The sequence below is a fragment of the Chiloscyllium plagiosum genome, chromosome 16, assembly GCF_004010195.1.
Source record: "Chiloscyllium plagiosum isolate BGI_BamShark_2017 chromosome 16, ASM401019v2, whole genome shotgun sequence".
NCBI classification, from domain to species: Eukaryota; Metazoa; Chordata; class Chondrichthyes; order Orectolobiformes; family Hemiscylliidae; genus Chiloscyllium; species Chiloscyllium plagiosum.
In genome coordinates this window covers 48,219,889-48,237,073 of record NC_057725.1, presented here as the reverse complement: position 1 = coordinate 48,237,073, position 17,185 = coordinate 48,219,889, and the positions used below count along the sequence as shown (strand labels likewise).

Genomic DNA, 17,185 nt, shown 5'->3' with positions numbered 1-17,185 from the left:
TCTAGGAATATTTTATATACTATTTGGCTGTTGCCTTCTAATTTTACAACAGCAACTGCTTTGCAATGTCCTGACATCATGAAAGGTGCTATATAGATGTATTCCTGGGCTACAGGGGCGTTATTATTCAGAACTGCACAGAATTAACTGCATTAATACAGGCCATTTGGCGCAAGTGGTCTATGCTGGTGTTTGTATTCCACAATAGCCTCTCCCCTACTTTAGCAACTTCTAACAGCATAACATTCTATTCCTTTTTTGCCTTTCATCTATACTTCACTTTCAATTAATTGTTCTGTGGACTTTTTTTTGCCCAGGGAGGATGGGAGAAAAGTTAGCACTTGAAAATTATTTTCAAATTTACATAATTTCCCTTTCAATTGACCACCATTTTTTTTAACCTTCAGAAATTAACCATTCAATGTCTTGATTAAAAAGACAAAAATTTCAAATGCCAGCAACTATATCAGGGCACGATCATCCTTACAAGCTGCAAATTGTACTGATTTTTGCACGAGGACAGTTTAAGTAATGTGGATGTATCAACGGTAATTATTGATAAATTAAATCACACGTACATCCAATTATGTCAAGCCCATTTTGAAACACTAAGAGGACTGGGAGCAAGTTAAAGTGATGAGGGGAAATATTTAGTTGACAGCTTAGTAGCAATATTTAACTTTTCCCCATTTAGACGATCATTGTCATCTGTCTTAAAAGTATTCTATACCAAATAAATCCTGTCCAATCCTGTTGACTCACTATGATTAGTATATTAGTGAAGATTGCTGTATGTCACCGAAATGTTTTTATTAACTCATTCAGAAGATGTTGGGTTCACTGCCTAGACCAGCATTTTTACCAATCCCTAATTGCCCTTAATAAAGGTAATGGCATGCTCTCTTGAACTGTTGCAGTCCATTTGGCAGATAAGAGCTTAACATTGAAACTAATGTATCAATTGAAATAGATGGTTTGTTTTTCTATTCCTACAGCTGTAGTTTTATATAACATATTTGTACATATATTAAACTTACACTGACTAAATTTACCACCAACATCAAGAAACATTCAAATTTTAATTCTGCTGCCACTTCGTACTTGTTGGAGGAATGATTTGAGGGCCAATTTCTTAAACCACAGAGTTACATTCAATTGGGATTTTATAGAATGGTGGTGTAGCAACAGTACTGTCCCAGCTGACACCAGCAAACTCAGCCTATCTAAAGAATCCTGACACCAACTGATCAAAATGCTCCATTGTCAAGGCACACTGACATTAGTCCACTGAACAACTGAGGAAATATTTCATTCACAAAGTTGGAAAAGATAAAGTTTAAAAATATAACTGACCATCCTCAAAATATTTGATCAAATGAAGTTGTCACAGAGCTTCAGCCAAAGAAAGTCACTTGACTCCTAGTAAGTCATTAGGAAGATTTCAGAGGACAATGAAAATTTATATCATCCTTCCCTTACATTAATCTTGATTCATGAGATGATACAAAAAAAATGAACAACCAAATGAAAAAATGTTTTAAAATGACAAGGCTTGATTAAGATTGATGTACCTAGAATATATTGATTTTCCTGAAAAGGCATGGGATTTCCATGGGGTAAAAATTTTGAGAGTGGGGGGAGAGCCAACAATATACACTATTAAAAAGTAACTAAAAACGTCTCAAATCAACAGAATAGAAAAATATATATTCCCCAACACAGCAGCAGTTTTCTGGAATGGAGCTAATTACATTCCATGACAGCTTGCATTGATTAGCACCTTTACAATGAGAGTTGGATGAATTTTTGACTAGGAATAGGATTTGATGGTTAAGTAGTCACCATAGATGATCAAATGCAGTATAGAAAGACAGTGGTTCTAGTCACATTGTGATCATGGGAATGTTGTCTTTGAAAATTGATCAGGGTCAGAATATTGTTACAGATTTCTCTGTAGACATTTTGTCCATTTTGAGCAAGTTGTTTTTTTAAAATATGTTGGAATGAGCCCATACTGAGAAATTTCTGTTCTAAGAAATGGATCAATTGGTTGGACTTCTGCACTTGTGCATAATTTTATGTTCTTCATCTTAGTACAAGCACTTGAGCTCATCCTTTTCAGTCTTACTACAATTTAAAATAGTATTTTTGTCTGGTTTACAAAATAGATCTGTGACTATGATTAAAGACAATTACATTTTGATTGTTTTCAAAGTACATTTAACAATAATGTGACAACTTAAAAACTTGCAGATATATCGATGAATGATTAAGTGACTCAAATCTACCCAAATCATCATTCCTGATTTTTGATATAGCCTGTCAATCTTCAAAATATGAAGTTATCAGGAGATATGAAATGTTCGGTCAAGGTTAACCTTTGATTTGATGCCAAAATAGCCTGAAGAGTAACTCTTAATTATTGTTACAGTATAACTTCACTACATGGATTATTGTTGACAGGGCATTACAGACCTATAGTCATTGTTGGCACATTACAAAAGCAGCATTGGAGATGAGGCCAATAAAAACTATTCCAGATTTAGATAAGGAATGAGATAGGAAAGGTTTTAAAAAATTCCAAATCCCTGACAGAAGATAATTGAAGAGGAATCATATTGGCTTAATTGAGTGAAATCTCTTTTAATTCATTCACAGGACAAGACATCACCAGCTAGGCCAGCATTTATTGCTGTGGGTCTAAAGTCATATATAGGCCAGACCAGGTTTGCTTCCTAAAGGACATTAGCAAACCAGATGGCTTTTCTGACAGTCGACAATGGTTTCATGTCATCATTAAACTCTTAATTCTAGATTTTAATTGAATTCAAATTCCACCATCTGCTCTGGCAGGATTCTAACCTGGGTCTCCAGAAGTAGTTTAGTGAAAGGATGGATCATAAATATAAATCTGTGAAAAAAGCATTTGAAACAGATAGGACAGGGATTTCCACACAAAGAATAATAAATGTTTGGATCAATCTAGTGGGTAAATAGTAGGGATACATACTTTGAGATTTTTAAGATCTATTTTGTTTCATAACCTTTTTAATGCTTTGTATAATTCAATAAGGTTTTGCTTTATCTTTGCTAGGATACAGTGGACTAATATTTTTGTGCGGTTCACCTTTATCCCTGTACGTTGAATTATTCTGGTTGCTTTTCTCATTCTTTTTGGCAAACTGAATGACTCAAACATTGGACAAGATAGAGAGATCTATAACTATAATACCAAATAGATGAGTTTTTCTAGTTCTGTATGAACTTTCTATATTCTTTCTTACAGCTTCCCAGAATATTGGTTAATATTCATTGATCAATATATACTTTTGTTTCCCTCCCCAGAATGCTGCTGGGTTGGCCTGGATCAAATGTGGCTAGAAGTGAAGACCAGTGATACAATTAGAATCTATCCAGCAGATGTGTTAGCTTCAAGCTACTTGGTCCATTTCCCTCTGTCTTAAACAGAGCATGAGAACACAAAAAGCTATATTACACTGAATTATAAGCTAACCAACTGCTTCAGTTGGGAACTGATGCTGTGAAAATCAGGACACATGGTCAGCTTTCTGCATTTTAGTAAAGTCTATTTATAAACATAGAATCTAATACATATCTAGAAATGGCATACTAAAAAATGTAAGATTGCTAATTGGGATTTTGATAGTGTTAACCTGTATTGAAGACCCTTATAACGAATTGGAGATACTTTTTGATACTTTAATAGATTGAGGTGGCCAACATCACATTTAAAGCCCCCCCCCCCCCCCAAAGCAAAGTGAGAACTAATATTGTGAACTTAGCAAGAATGTTTTCTGCATGTCTACTCCTTATCTAGAAAATCACATAGTAGGAGTTGATACCAATACATCTCATGAATCTTCTGACCGTTAAATTGAATAGACAGATAGTTTAGTTTATATGCTTGCAATGTCCCCATATTCAATAGATGAGATCCCATCTCAGAAATGTGCAAATAGGAAATCAGCATAAGGAAAATGAGTAATGCAAAGAGTTAAATGTTGGTTCTTCTTCATGGTCCTGGGTTGAAATAGAGATAAATTGGAAGTCTCCCTAATCTGCTTGCTTAAGTGTCCAATGTGAAGTGAGTTTAGGCAATTTCTATCTTATTGGCATGGGATGACAGCACAAACTCTGTATAATATGGGGCATCAAAATGGCAATCTCATAGAAAGTCCACAAAAAGGAGCATACCAATGTGATTCCACAAATTATGGATAATTATTTTGCCCACAGTTTAGGGTGTTCTTCTAAGGTTGTTGTCCACACACATTTACTTGTAGTCTAACAATACTGTAGCCAACTAGTACCTTCATGACACAAGACGGTTGATTTCCAAAATGAAAAGATTTCCATTCCTCAGCACTAAAATACTTACGTTAAGGAAAACAAAATTCACATAAAGTGGAAAATGGAGATAATCTTTACCTTAGACTTCAGGCTGATTGAAAAAGGTGGTGTGTAAGCAGGTCTGCAGCAGTACCTAAGGGACTCTAACTTGTCCTCTGCCTGACATCACCCTATAATAGCATGGCTTATATTGAGAACACAATGCCTGAGAAACTGTAGGTGTGACCCCATGTCTTATCACCTTATTTAATTCTCCAGTCTTGACTTTTATTGTGCTGTTCTGTTGTCTAGGGTAAATTGTCTCTCTAGATAAATTGCAATTAACCACTAACTGTCACAATAAAGATGTAATACTAGATTTCAGAATCTTATACAAGTTTCACATTCCCTTAGTTGTAAAATCAGAGCTCAATCTGAATTTATCAATAAAACTAAAACTTGTGGATCCTGAAAATCTGAAACAAAACAGAGAACTCTAGAGAAACTCAGCAGATCTGGCAGCACTTGTAGAGAGAGTTAACACTGACGAAAGGTCACTGGACTCAAAACATTCACTGTTTTTATGCTACGTATGCTACCAGACCTGCTGTCTCTCTCTCTCTCTAGAGCAATTTGTTTTCTTTCTAAACTACCACAATTAATCTGACTGCGAGAAGTTCATTTAGCAACACATATGAAATGAAACAAGGAAATTCCTTTATCAAGGACTCTGGATGCCTATTCAATGCCATTAAAACCTCCACTCCAATTAAACTGTGTCAAATATGCCAACTTCAGATATATGGTTTACCACACAACAATATTTTACATGTACCTGACCATAATGCAAAACTACACAGGACTTGCATGGAATTTATCTACAGTGTTACTGTACAGGACTTCTAGAAATTTGACAGTATTTTACATTTGCTGTCAATTTTATTTTGAAATTCCAGGCCAATACTGTATGTAACACTATAGGATTTTCTACATGGAAATCCTTTGGGATTTTTGCTTGTTGCGGTATAGTTCTGTAAGCCCTGGATAAAGAAGAGCTAAGTTAAAATACTGACTAAACCAGACACTGTCCACTTAAAAACCACCTCTAAAAATCCAAAATCCATTAACATCTTATTTGTCATAACCAAACTGTGCATTTTAAAAAGTGCAGAGAAAATCACCCACACATTAAGGGCATGGCTGAGTACTTACATTGTGTGCACAAAAACACACTTTCTATAATTACAGACACACAAACACAGACAGATTTTAAGTTCCTGCTTTTTCATTTTTCCCTCCCACTCATCATGTTGACTCAGATAAGTAAAATGGGTATCTTTACAACTGCTAGCATCTACACCTGCGCCAGAATACTACAAATGTTAGCTCATTCCAGAAAAAGATACAAGTTTTTTTTTCGATGCAGCAACTTCCTTTACCACTGGAAGAACGGTTTGCTTTTTTTTTTGTCACATGAAATAAAAACTAAAATCTACGCCACGTGACAACTGGCCACAGACTCCTCAGACACAGAGAATGAATTGTGCCGCTACCAAATTATGTGGGAATTTAAGAGGGGAGGGAAGGAATGTTGAAGCACTGGGTGGATATGACCTCTTGGCTTAAAAAAATGTTGCTGGCAGCTCAATGCTATTCAGTCCATGGCATATGGATTGGCTGCTGGGCTCCCAGAGTGTTGACTGAGTGATCCATGATTTCAGTCCTCGTGCTTCATTGTGCATACTTAAAATGTCAAGGTTAATTGGATGTTTTCCCCTCTCTTTTGGTTTGGTGAATAATCATGCCTTGAGCTGGTGCCACTGAGCCACAGCATGTCGTGGCCGCCCAATCATATCTTTCCAATGCTTGACTTCTCCAGGCCCACTCTTCCAAGACAAGTATATCTAAGAAGAGAAAATAATATGCATCAAGTTGACACTGTTAAACGGCAAGTACATTGTTTATGTTTTTAATTTGATCCCCATTTTCTGACAATGTAGATAAATATCTGCACAAACTACATTCCTTCTAAGTAAGGAAAGAGTTGGGCAAACACAATTGACGTTTTTTGATTAGAGGAAGTGCCAGTGGTATTTAGTGTCTGTTACAGATTCTGTTAAGCTGCCCTCTACTACAGAAATACAAGGCAAATGGTCAATTTCTATGACAAATACTTTCAAAGGCAGCTATTCACACTCAATGTGTTCACTTTGTGGAGAGAAAGCATTACTGAATTCTAAACCTTTACAAAATATGTTGTACTCAGGAATTAATAACAAAGTTGTTAATGTGAGAAATATGACAAATGTGATCATTGAAAATTTAATCAATAATATGCACTGTTAGTCCATTGGGTGGATTGGTAGTCAGCGTTGGACCAAATTTGGGGTCGGACCTTATGCAGTTATATTTGAAAATATAAAAAGGTTCCAAAGAGGAGTCTTTGAACTTAAAATGTTAATTTTGTTTCTCTTTCCAGGAATATTACAAGACCTGCCGAGTGGCTCCAGCATTTTCAGTTGTAATTTGAGATTTCCAACATCTGTAGTATTTTGAGTGTTTAATTCACTGTTACTTATCCATTTTAATCTTTTGGCTTGCTCACCTTCATTGCTTCTGTTTCCTTACTAATGCTTGATAGTTTCTGCCAAAACTCAGTTTCACAGCCACATCTCCATCCTCCGTGACTCTCTCTGGCTCCGTCGTACACAAAGTGGATACCAACTGAAATTCTACCCATTCATGTTTTGAATCCATCCAGGATTACAAATTCCTCTGAGATGTATAACACTCCTCAGCTAGCTTTTCCTGCTGCATTCTGAAATCCAAATTCAGTGCGATATGTAACCCTAAACACAGTCTGGATCCATCACTCTATCAGCACCACCACACATTACCTCAAAGCTATCCTCAGTTCCATGCCATTCTTTGTTTCAATAGAAGCTTTAACAAGAAACCTTTTCTCTTCCTTTCATCTCCAAAATATCTTCACTCTTCTGAATTCTTTATCCTCTCATATTCACTATACCCCTGACCTTCCTCTCTTACGTGCTCAGCCAAGGACTTAATTTTATCCTTTTACGCTCCCACCTCAATAGAGTTTGGCCACAATTCGATGCTGAACTCTTCTTCCATCACTTTTGCCACTATGTCCATTTCTCTGGATACTCCAATGCCAATATTTCATTCCTAGGCCAACGGCAATGTTCCAGCAAAGTTCAACACAAGCTGGAGGAACAATATTTCATTTTCCACTGAGGCACCTTAAAGCCTTCAGGACACAACATTGAGTTCAACATCTTCAGAGTAGGTACACTGTTCACCAGTTTGATTGCTTATGCAATCCCCTTTCTATCATCCATGTGTCTCATTGGCTTTTCTCCTTCTCAAAGCTATTTTCAGCTATTTTAAATCTCATTCACCCCTTTACCATCATTAACACAGCCACTGTTCTTTGCTCTCGGCACTTTCATCATCTGTTCCAAAGAAGAGTCATGTCAACCTCAAAACATTAAGTCTATTTCTCTTTCCACAGATGTTCCCACACCTGCCAGGTTTCTCCAGCAGCTTCTGTTCTTATTTTATTACAGTAAAATGTGCATTTACTAAATCATTACGTTAACAATATTTCCATACAGCAAATCCCTCTTTCTCAATAAACCAAAAGTTGACCATTAGAAAATGATGTTATTTTAAAAATCAAACAAAAGTATTGATAAAGATTGTTCTCAACTGCCGTGTGATAAAATGTAACTTTTAATTCTACATACAGGTTTATAATCACTCCATAACTTCTTGTCAATCCTTGAATCAAAGAGGCTAGCACATCAGTTTTAGGGATAAGTTGAAATCTACCGATGGTGGTGGTTACGAGGCTGTTAGACAACACTGATGAATTTGAAGGTGACAAATACATCAATAAGAGTTTCAATGGCAGGTGAAATAAGGCAGACAAAGGTAGAATGATACATTATTGTATAGGTTCAGAAGCCCAAATAGGATGATAAGTTTGTAGATAGACTGGTTTAGCTAAAGACAGTAGCAGGGGATGGAATCAGATTTCTTGATGTTGAACTGGAGTTAATGGTGGCTCATTGAAGACCTGGCCAGTACTCTAACAGAGGCAGTGGAGAGGAAGAGCTGAATGTCTTAAATGCACATATGGAAGATTATTCATTTCTTCTAATCATGTCATAAAGGGGCAGCAAATAAGTAAATGACAGATCCCTCGAAGACTCAAGAGTTAACAAGGGATAGATACAAAAGCTTACAGTGAACTTCTTTGGCTCCGATTGCACTGCTAAGCAGTACAACTAGCCATGGGACAAAGTCAGGGGAACCACTATTTTGAGGGACAGATGGTCAAGAAGATTAGAAAGGCATGGGGAAACTGCAATTTCACCAGTGAACTGAGACTTTGTCTTTTAGCAAGGAAGAAAATCTCACTGGAGAGATTTAAATAGTGTGTCATCAAAAATGTTTTAATAATGACAAGACATGGAATGATGGAAGTGACTTTAGCCCTAAAAACTAACCAGTTTCCAAGTTTGTTTGGAGTCTTGAATATTACTGTTTTTCACAGTCTAGAATATTGCTATTTATAACAAAAAAACCCCGATACAAATTAAATGGATTATTAAACTGGAGTCAAACTAGTTGTGTTGAAATTACCTAGACTGGCTCAGGGACATCAGTGACCATCTCACTATAAGGCTAAGAAACAGCTCATTGGATAACCTTACCACTTATGTGAAGTTGAGCCTGTGAAATGAATCTGGGAACACTATTACAAAATTACATCAATTAATATCTTGTACAAACCTTTCCAATAACATCATTCCTGCTCAGTTTGTCTTTATCCATCACAGTAATGATAATAGTCGTCTCTCGCAATATCTCAGTCGGTACATCAAACACAAAAGACTCATTGAAGATGGGGTTTAAACACCTCTTCATCACAACTGTCTTTTTCTTCTCTACCTTCTTATCCTTGTACATGAGCCAGACCTTGACATATGGATCTGCAAGGAAAGCAAACCATACAGGACACAAAATAATTGGTCCAAAATATTTATCATGGTAATGGCCAATAATATAGCATCTCTATTCAGTGTTACTGTTGCTATATCAAGATGGCAACATTAATATGAAAATTTCAGCACCATAATTACAAACAAACTCATCTCTAAACTCTGAAATGTAGGTCTCTATTAGATCCTAGACTGCCTCACCCATTGACTGCAATCAGTAAGAATAGGCAACAACTGCTCCACCATAATCCTCAAAACGCATACCCCGCTAACTTGCATACTCAGTCCCCCATTATACTCACAGCTGTGTGGCCAAATTCTGCCCCAACTCTATTTACAAGTTTGCTGATAACACCACTGTTGTAAGTTAGATCGCAAACACCAATGAGATAGAATATAGGACAGAGTCCATCAACATCAGCAAAACAAAGGAGCTGGTCATCAACTTCAGGAAGTGGAGGACTCACCCCTGTCTGGTGCTGAGGTAGACAGCATCAAGTTCCTGGGTGTGATGATCACCAACAATCTGTCCTGACCATGTCAACACAATGGTCAAGATAACAAAACAACTTCTCTACTTCCTCAGGAGGCTAAGGAAAGTCAGCATGTTCAGAGGGACTCTTACCAGTTTTTAACAGGTCCACCATAGAAAGCATCCGAATGCATCACAGCATGGTACAGCAACTGCTCTTCCCAAGAATATAAGAAACTACAAAGAGTTGTGAACTCTGTCCATCTCACAAACCAGCCTTCCATCCTCAAGAAAGCAGCTGATATAATCAAAGACCCCTCCCTCCCCAGTTATACTGACTTCCATCCTCTTCATCAGTCAGAAGATATAAAATATTGAATACAGTTTCAAGAACTGCATCTTTCCCTCTTATCAGACTTTTGAACTGGCCTCTCAAATGTTAATTTTAATCCCTTGTTCTGTAGCTGTAACACTATTCCGCACTCTGTTCAGTTACCCTGCTGCACTTTGTGTGATACAATCTGCCCGTATTACATGCGAAGCAACACCTTTCACTATATCCCAGTATAACAACAATAAACCAATCAAAACTAACTTGGATAAGTTTTTGTTTGGCAAAGGGATTAAAGGATTGAAAGTGGTTTGTGGATGAAGCTCAGATGTAGGTCTGCCACATTCTATCTGAATTAACAGGGTGAGGGGCTCAATGGCTTAATCCTGTTCCTCTGTTGAAGCAGGAGTATTTTCCCATCTCCACTGTATCTGGACTAGCGTTACCTCCCATTTACTTTCATTTCTTGTGCTTTAGCCTTATGGCTGCCCTAATCCTGAAAACAGTACATTCTATCCTATCGTAATGACAGTGCAACAAAAACTTTGCTGCAGTTGGATGTAAACTATTTTTCTAGACAATGAGAAAATATTTACTTTCCTCAGCTTTATGCATAATAGAGATTTGCTTGAAATGTCATTTGCTTGAAATGTCTCTTTAATTTTGATAAACTACTTGTTGCATTATTATGCATTGAACTAGATTCGACAAACATAAATCAGGTGAGCTCGCCCCCGTTTCCCTAGTGCTAATGTAAAATATGCCAATCCACTGTCATTTTGCTAGTCTCTGATAATGCAGAAACAAAATTATTAATTATGCTTGTTTTAAAAAAATCAGTTGACCTTGGAATATCGTGTGCAATTCTGCCCCCCCCCCCCCCCCCCAGTTGGAGGAAGGATGTTGTGAAACTTGAAAGGGTTCAGAAAAGATTTACAAGGATGTTGCCAGGGTTGGAGTGTTTTAGCTATAGGGAGAGGCTGAATAGGCTGGGGCTGTTTTGCCTGGAATGTCGGAGGCTAAGGGGTGACCTTATACAGTTTTATAAAATCTTGAGGGGCAAGATAAGGTAAATAGTCATGTTTTTTTCCCCTGAGTTGTGGGAGTCCAGAGATACAATCACAGCATTTAAAAGACATCTGGATGGGTACATGAACAGGAAGGGTTTAGAGGGATATGGGCCAAGTGCTGGCAAATGGGACTAGATTAGGTTAGAATATCTGGTCAGCATGGACGAGTTGGACCAAAGGATCTTTTTCTGTGCTGTACGTCTCTATGATTCTATGTCTGCAATGTTTCACTGCCCACTCCACACTTTTGTGATTTCCACAGGAAAAGCATTGGAAGTGACTTTCAAGGTATGAGGAGGGGGCACAACAGCAGATAAAATAGCGTGTAAATGTGACAATTGCTGCACATAGCAGCAGAAATCATTGTTCAGCTTTTATTGGGTTACATAACAATTAAGGGGAGGGAGAGAGACAGAGGAAGGCTAGAACAGACTCCTGCATGATGGCCTCACCTCTCTCCCAGTGGACATCCAGCTCTGGATGGTTACATGGATCTGGAGATCTTTCCAACACTAACTGGCTGGAAATCCTGGCAGCTGGGCTTTAATTAACTCACTGACACTTAATGCGTTGAAGTGCAGCTAACTGCACACTTCCAATTCAGTCTCTCTTGCCACTGGAAACTGTAAAATTCAGTCTATTGAACACAGACCATGAACCTTACTGGCAAGAACATCCTCTGAACCCATACTGGTGATGAAGGATTGAAATTGAGCTTATGTTATGTCATCATAATACAGCATTTAACAATTGGTTACAAGTGAGCAGTACTTTCTACTTCCTATTCAAGTTAATACATAACACACAACATAAATATTTTTGCACCCACCTGATGTACCTCCTATATCCATGGCTTTCAGATTCCTTGCCTTTATAATGTTCACAGTGATTGTGTTGGCAGTTGGATTGTAGCATAATGACAAGAGAAGCTCTCCTCGACTCCCCTGAAATAACAAAGAGCCAAGTTACCTCAATTTGAAAACACTTCTGAATTGTTATGGTACAAAGTCTTCTTCAAGATAATTAAGCATTTACCAGGCATCCAGGAACCATTATAATTCAGTAAAAGCAATGCAATCGTCTTTCAGTCTGTCATCAGCATCCTTAATCATGAATTTTGCTTCCAGTTGTATGTAACAAGGGGAAAAACAGTTACATCTAAATTTCATGGAGATTTTATTTTCAAGCTGCTTATTACTGTGGACACTACGTGTACAAAATTACAAAATAGTGATATCCAAGCTGACAAATTGAAACAACTTTATTGTAACTACAGCAATAAGCTCACTGACTCAATTACTACAAGAGATCTGCAACATGCACAAGCCAGCAAATAAAGAACATGAATGACAGCACCTCTAATTATTTTAAAAAAAACTCCTTCAGAACTAAGCTGAACCATCAGTCTAGAATTTGAGCTGGAGTTCTATTATATTGCTCAAAAACAATTTCTGACCCAGATTATAGTGTTATCAACAATATCAAACACTGCATAGAAGGGAACTTAATATTTTTGTTACCAGAGAGATAACTAGAAGCATAGTCTGCTATAGATGCCTTGAGTTATTAAGAGTTTCATAGTAACTACTTGTGTAGTTAAGAATAAAACTGAAGGAAGAGGCAAAAGAGACTCAATTGCTGAAAAGTTGTGATACGACAAATGTTAACAGATCATATAGTTTAACCAATATTCATGGAACTGGACATGAAAGCCATTTGTTAAAAAAAGTAAATCTGGAATTTAAAGGTAATTTCTGTTTAATTATGTTTACACTCCAAGAACTGTTGTAAGTCAGAATGAGAGGTTGTGTCTGCAAAGGGAATTATATAAGTATAAGTAAGTTTTTTTGTTGATATTATTTCTGTCATGAGTAGCTCACCTCTTATCTCCCTAGTACATAATCACTCACAAGGCAAATACAAAGTGATGGAATTTCCTCCATTTAACTGGATGGGTGCAGTTCAAATAACACTCAGGAAGCCAGATACCAGCCAGGACACAGCAGCCCGCTTGACTGGAACCCCATTCAGTACTTCAATATTCATTCTCTTAACCTCCGATATGCAATGGCAACACTGCGTACCTTTCACAAGATGCTTTGCAATAACACATCAAGGATTTTTCAACATCACTTCCCAAATTTGCCACCTCTATCACCAAGAAGTACAAGAGGAGCAGATGCACAGAATCCCTACAGCATGGAAGCAGGCCATTCAGCCCATGAAGGTCTTCCCACCCCATCCCTGTAACCCTGCACTTCCCATGACTAATCCATCTAGCCTGCACATTCCTGGATACTATGAGCAATGCAGCGTGGCCAATCCACCCAATCTGCATACCTATGCATTATGGGAGGAAATCCATGCAGATACAGGGAGAATGTGTAAACTCCACACAGACGGTCACCTGAGACTGGAATCGAATTTGGTCCCCTGGTGGTGAGGCAGCAGTGCTAACCAAGGAACAATATGCTGAATGGGAACCACATTACCTGTAAGTTCCCCAAAAGACCACACATCATTCTAACTTTGAACTATATCATTGCTCCTACGTCAAAATCTTTGTTCTTCCTTCCTTACAGCACTATGGGCACACCTACCTGACAGACTGCAGCAGTAGAAAAAAACAGCTCACCAGCATCTGCTCCAGTGCAATTAGAGATGTAAAATAAATGCTGGTCTAGTCAGTGACACCGATAGCTCACAAGCTAACAAAAATGAATAAGTATTGGTTAAGACTCAGACTACTCTAACCTCTATATGGCCATGTGATTGGGATGACTTATTTTAAGGTTTTATCCAAAGGATGTCACATCTTACTTGAGCTACTAAATTCTGGCCCAATATGGTCACTTGGACTCTAAAGCCATAAGAATGTTACTAGTTGAATGCTGAAGCCAAATCTGTAAGATGCAACTGGATTATTTTTAGGCACTAATTAGAATAGCAGTTTTTTCTCTTAGAAATTATATTCATGTTGATTCAATTTTATGATAACCATCACAAATCTTATTGTTAACCTCACTTCAGGTGATAATATAAACTGAGGGAGAGCATAATATGGAGATTAGTACCAGTTAATATTTACTGGGAAGGATGGGAAAATAATCTTTTGACTTCAAGGGTGACATTATACACCCTTCAGTGCTTCACTCGGTTAAATATTCAAAAACTGATCAACAATAATCACTATCATATTAGAAATCCTAATTAGGAGCAAAATGAAACATTACAGAGATACTTGTACACATAAAGATCTGGACTTTTACAGACTCATGCATCATGAACTTGGGTATGAGCCCAGACCAATAAAAATATTATTCCAACAGCGGTTTCCTTTCTGAGAACTGATGTGAATTATTGACTTTGCTTGATTGACTTTCTCAAGAAGTTATAATCTGCTGTTCTTTCTGTGATTTCTTTTATCAATATCTCAATGTTTGTTTGGAAAAGGTTAAAAGATATGAGATATAGTTTAATGGCCTGTCTGATTAACACTTAAGGTTGTAAGAATGGCCCTTTCTATTTTAAAGATGATTTGTGAATGGGCGTTTTATTCTCTCTCAGCAGTTCCACACTTGCCATTGTTATTAAGTGTCCCATTGGTTTGATACATAGACAAGAATGGGTGAAAAGGCATGGAATGTGCATGAACTGGATGTGACTTACCATGGGCAGTATGAAAGGTATTGAGGAGTAACATAATAGCATGAGCTGGCAGAGAGAGTATAAGGGGACATGGGTAAGGGATTGAAGGGGTATGAAGGATAAAGGACTAGAATCTTCAGAGAATACAGAGATGAGTCCCAGAAAACTGAGGCTGGCATTCAAATTAGATCCCGTCTGTACTTACCCATTCCTGTAGCTACTAACACTCCACTGTTGGTGGATGTAACTTCATAATGTACCTGCAGTTCAGGATACATTGTGTTTAATGTGATATTTTTAAAACAAGGTCTGCCAACTCAGAACATTTCCTTACTTGAGCTACCAAATTCTGGCCCAATATAATCACTTGGAATCTAAAGCCATAAGAATGTTACTAGTTGAATGCTAAAGTCAAATCTGTAAGATGCAACTGGATTATTTTTAGGCACTAATTAGAATAGCAGTTTTTTTTCTTAGAAATTCTATTTATGTCGATTCAATTTTCTAATAACCATCACAAACCTTATTGTTAACCTCACTTCACATAACAATAGCAACTGAGGGAGAGCATAATATGGAGATTAGTACCAGTTAATAGTTACTGGGAAGGATGGGAAATAACCTTTTGACTTCAAGAGTGACATTATACACGTGACTTCAAAGGCCTCAATAATCCAACTAAGTAAAAGTGTTTCAACAGAAGACTGGAGTGGCATATAAATACGTGTGTGTGTCAACCAAACTGCCACAAACACCATATCTCATGACTTTAGAAAGGATGGCTGATGATCTCAAATGAGGGGCAGAAGTGATTGATGCCTTCTACCATCTATGTGTCTAAAAATATTCTCACTTTTCTATTCATTTTGCACCTCCAAAGTTTGAACTGTAATTTTCAACATTTGATCTCTGAGTTAAATTCATGGCAAGCAGTGAGTGTCTCATCAGCAAGCAGTGTGGAAGAAATATTTGAAGAGGATGTCAGCTAAAAACAACATTTATCAGTCCACCGAGGATTACTTCATAGTCATTTACCATATACTTTTCCCTTCCAAGCTGAAAAGTTTGACAGAAAGTAATGAAACATATGGCAGGGTGAAGACTGTATCATTTGCTTTCATCTTAACACTTCTTACCTGTCATAGTCAAGATTGTGTTGGTAATTAAGCTGTGCAAACCTTGAGAATTATGTGTAGAAAAATCACTGTTCAATGAGTCAGTCAGCACTAAACTCCCCTGGAACAGTTCATAACTCAAGGTGAATGAAATTGTTTTGATATTAAATTTTTTAAAAATTGTGTTCATTCATTAAACTGAATCACTGAATCAACTTTAACATGTTCTTGATTAATTAGAGTATGAAATGCACTCCTTGGGTATGTGATGGAGGCAGGTTCAAATGAAGCATTCAAAAGACTATTGGATGATGATTTGGATAGAAATATGGTGCAAGGGTACAGAGAAAAAGCAGGAGATTGACACTAGGTAATGATGCTCATTTGAATAGCCAATGCAGACACGATTGGCGAAATGGCCACTTTCTGCACCATAACATGCATATTTCTGTGACATCTTTAACCCTCCATGGGATTTGTCTTGCTGCAAGCCAAGTACTTCAATAAAAAATAACATTAGTATGAATACAATGCATCTATACAAACTTCACAAATATAAGACAATACACCAAGCTCATTTTGTGTAAAATCTGACCGCACAGGAGGCAGCCATTTGGCCTGTGACAATTGTGTTAGCTCTTTCAGAGAGATCTCCATTTCAGTCCCAAATCCAAACTTTTACCCTGTAACTCTGAAAATTAGTCCCATTCAAGTACCACCCTTAGAGCTAGTGCATTTTAGATCTTAACAACAGTGGTGAAGAAATTCCTTTAATTTCTTTGCCAATTATATTAAATATATAATCCTCTTGATGGATGAATGAATGGCTTCGCCCTAGTTGATCTAACAAAACTCCTTACAACTTTGATTTTTTATAATAAGTTTCTCCTTTAACCTTTCCTGGAAGAAAAGTGATCTTAGCTTCTCCAAGTAATCAAATGCACCGAGTCTTAGGACCAGATTGAAAACCTTCACAGGGTTTGATATCCATTCTAATTTGTCGTTTCCAGAAGTATGCACAATAGTCTCATTGAAGTTCAGTGATTAACAAAGTTTATCATGAGCTTCTTTTGTCTATACTCAGAGAAAGTTTCCCTGTGTGTAAGTATTCTTAAACAGCTTATAAACTTGTCAAGACATCATGAAAGATTAGTATATTTGCACCCTGG

At 37.2% G+C, this 17,185-nt stretch overlaps 1 protein-coding gene across 5 annotated transcripts in view; it reads right to left on the bottom strand.

Annotated features, from left to right (window-relative positions):
* Positions 1-2,802: 2,802 nt before the first annotated feature.
* The window catches only part of syt7a (synaptotagmin VIIa), a 671,470-nt gene continuing 657,087 nt past the window's right edge, over positions 2,803-17,185 (bottom strand). For 4 of the 5 annotated variants that reach the window (XM_043706001.1, XM_043706003.1, XM_043706004.1 and 1 more), the window contains 3 exons: positions 12,083-12,197; positions 9,172-9,371; positions 2,803-6,254 (listed from right to left, as the gene is read on the bottom strand). In XM_043706001.1, coding sequence (XP_043561936.1) covers positions 6,150-6,254; positions 9,172-9,371; positions 12,083-12,197 — 420 coding nt within the window. In that variant the 3' untranslated portion in view covers positions 2,803-6,149. The remainder of the gene's footprint in view (positions 6,255-9,171; positions 9,372-12,082; positions 12,198-17,185) is intronic. The other variant, XR_006313964.1, reaches the window with a different exon arrangement.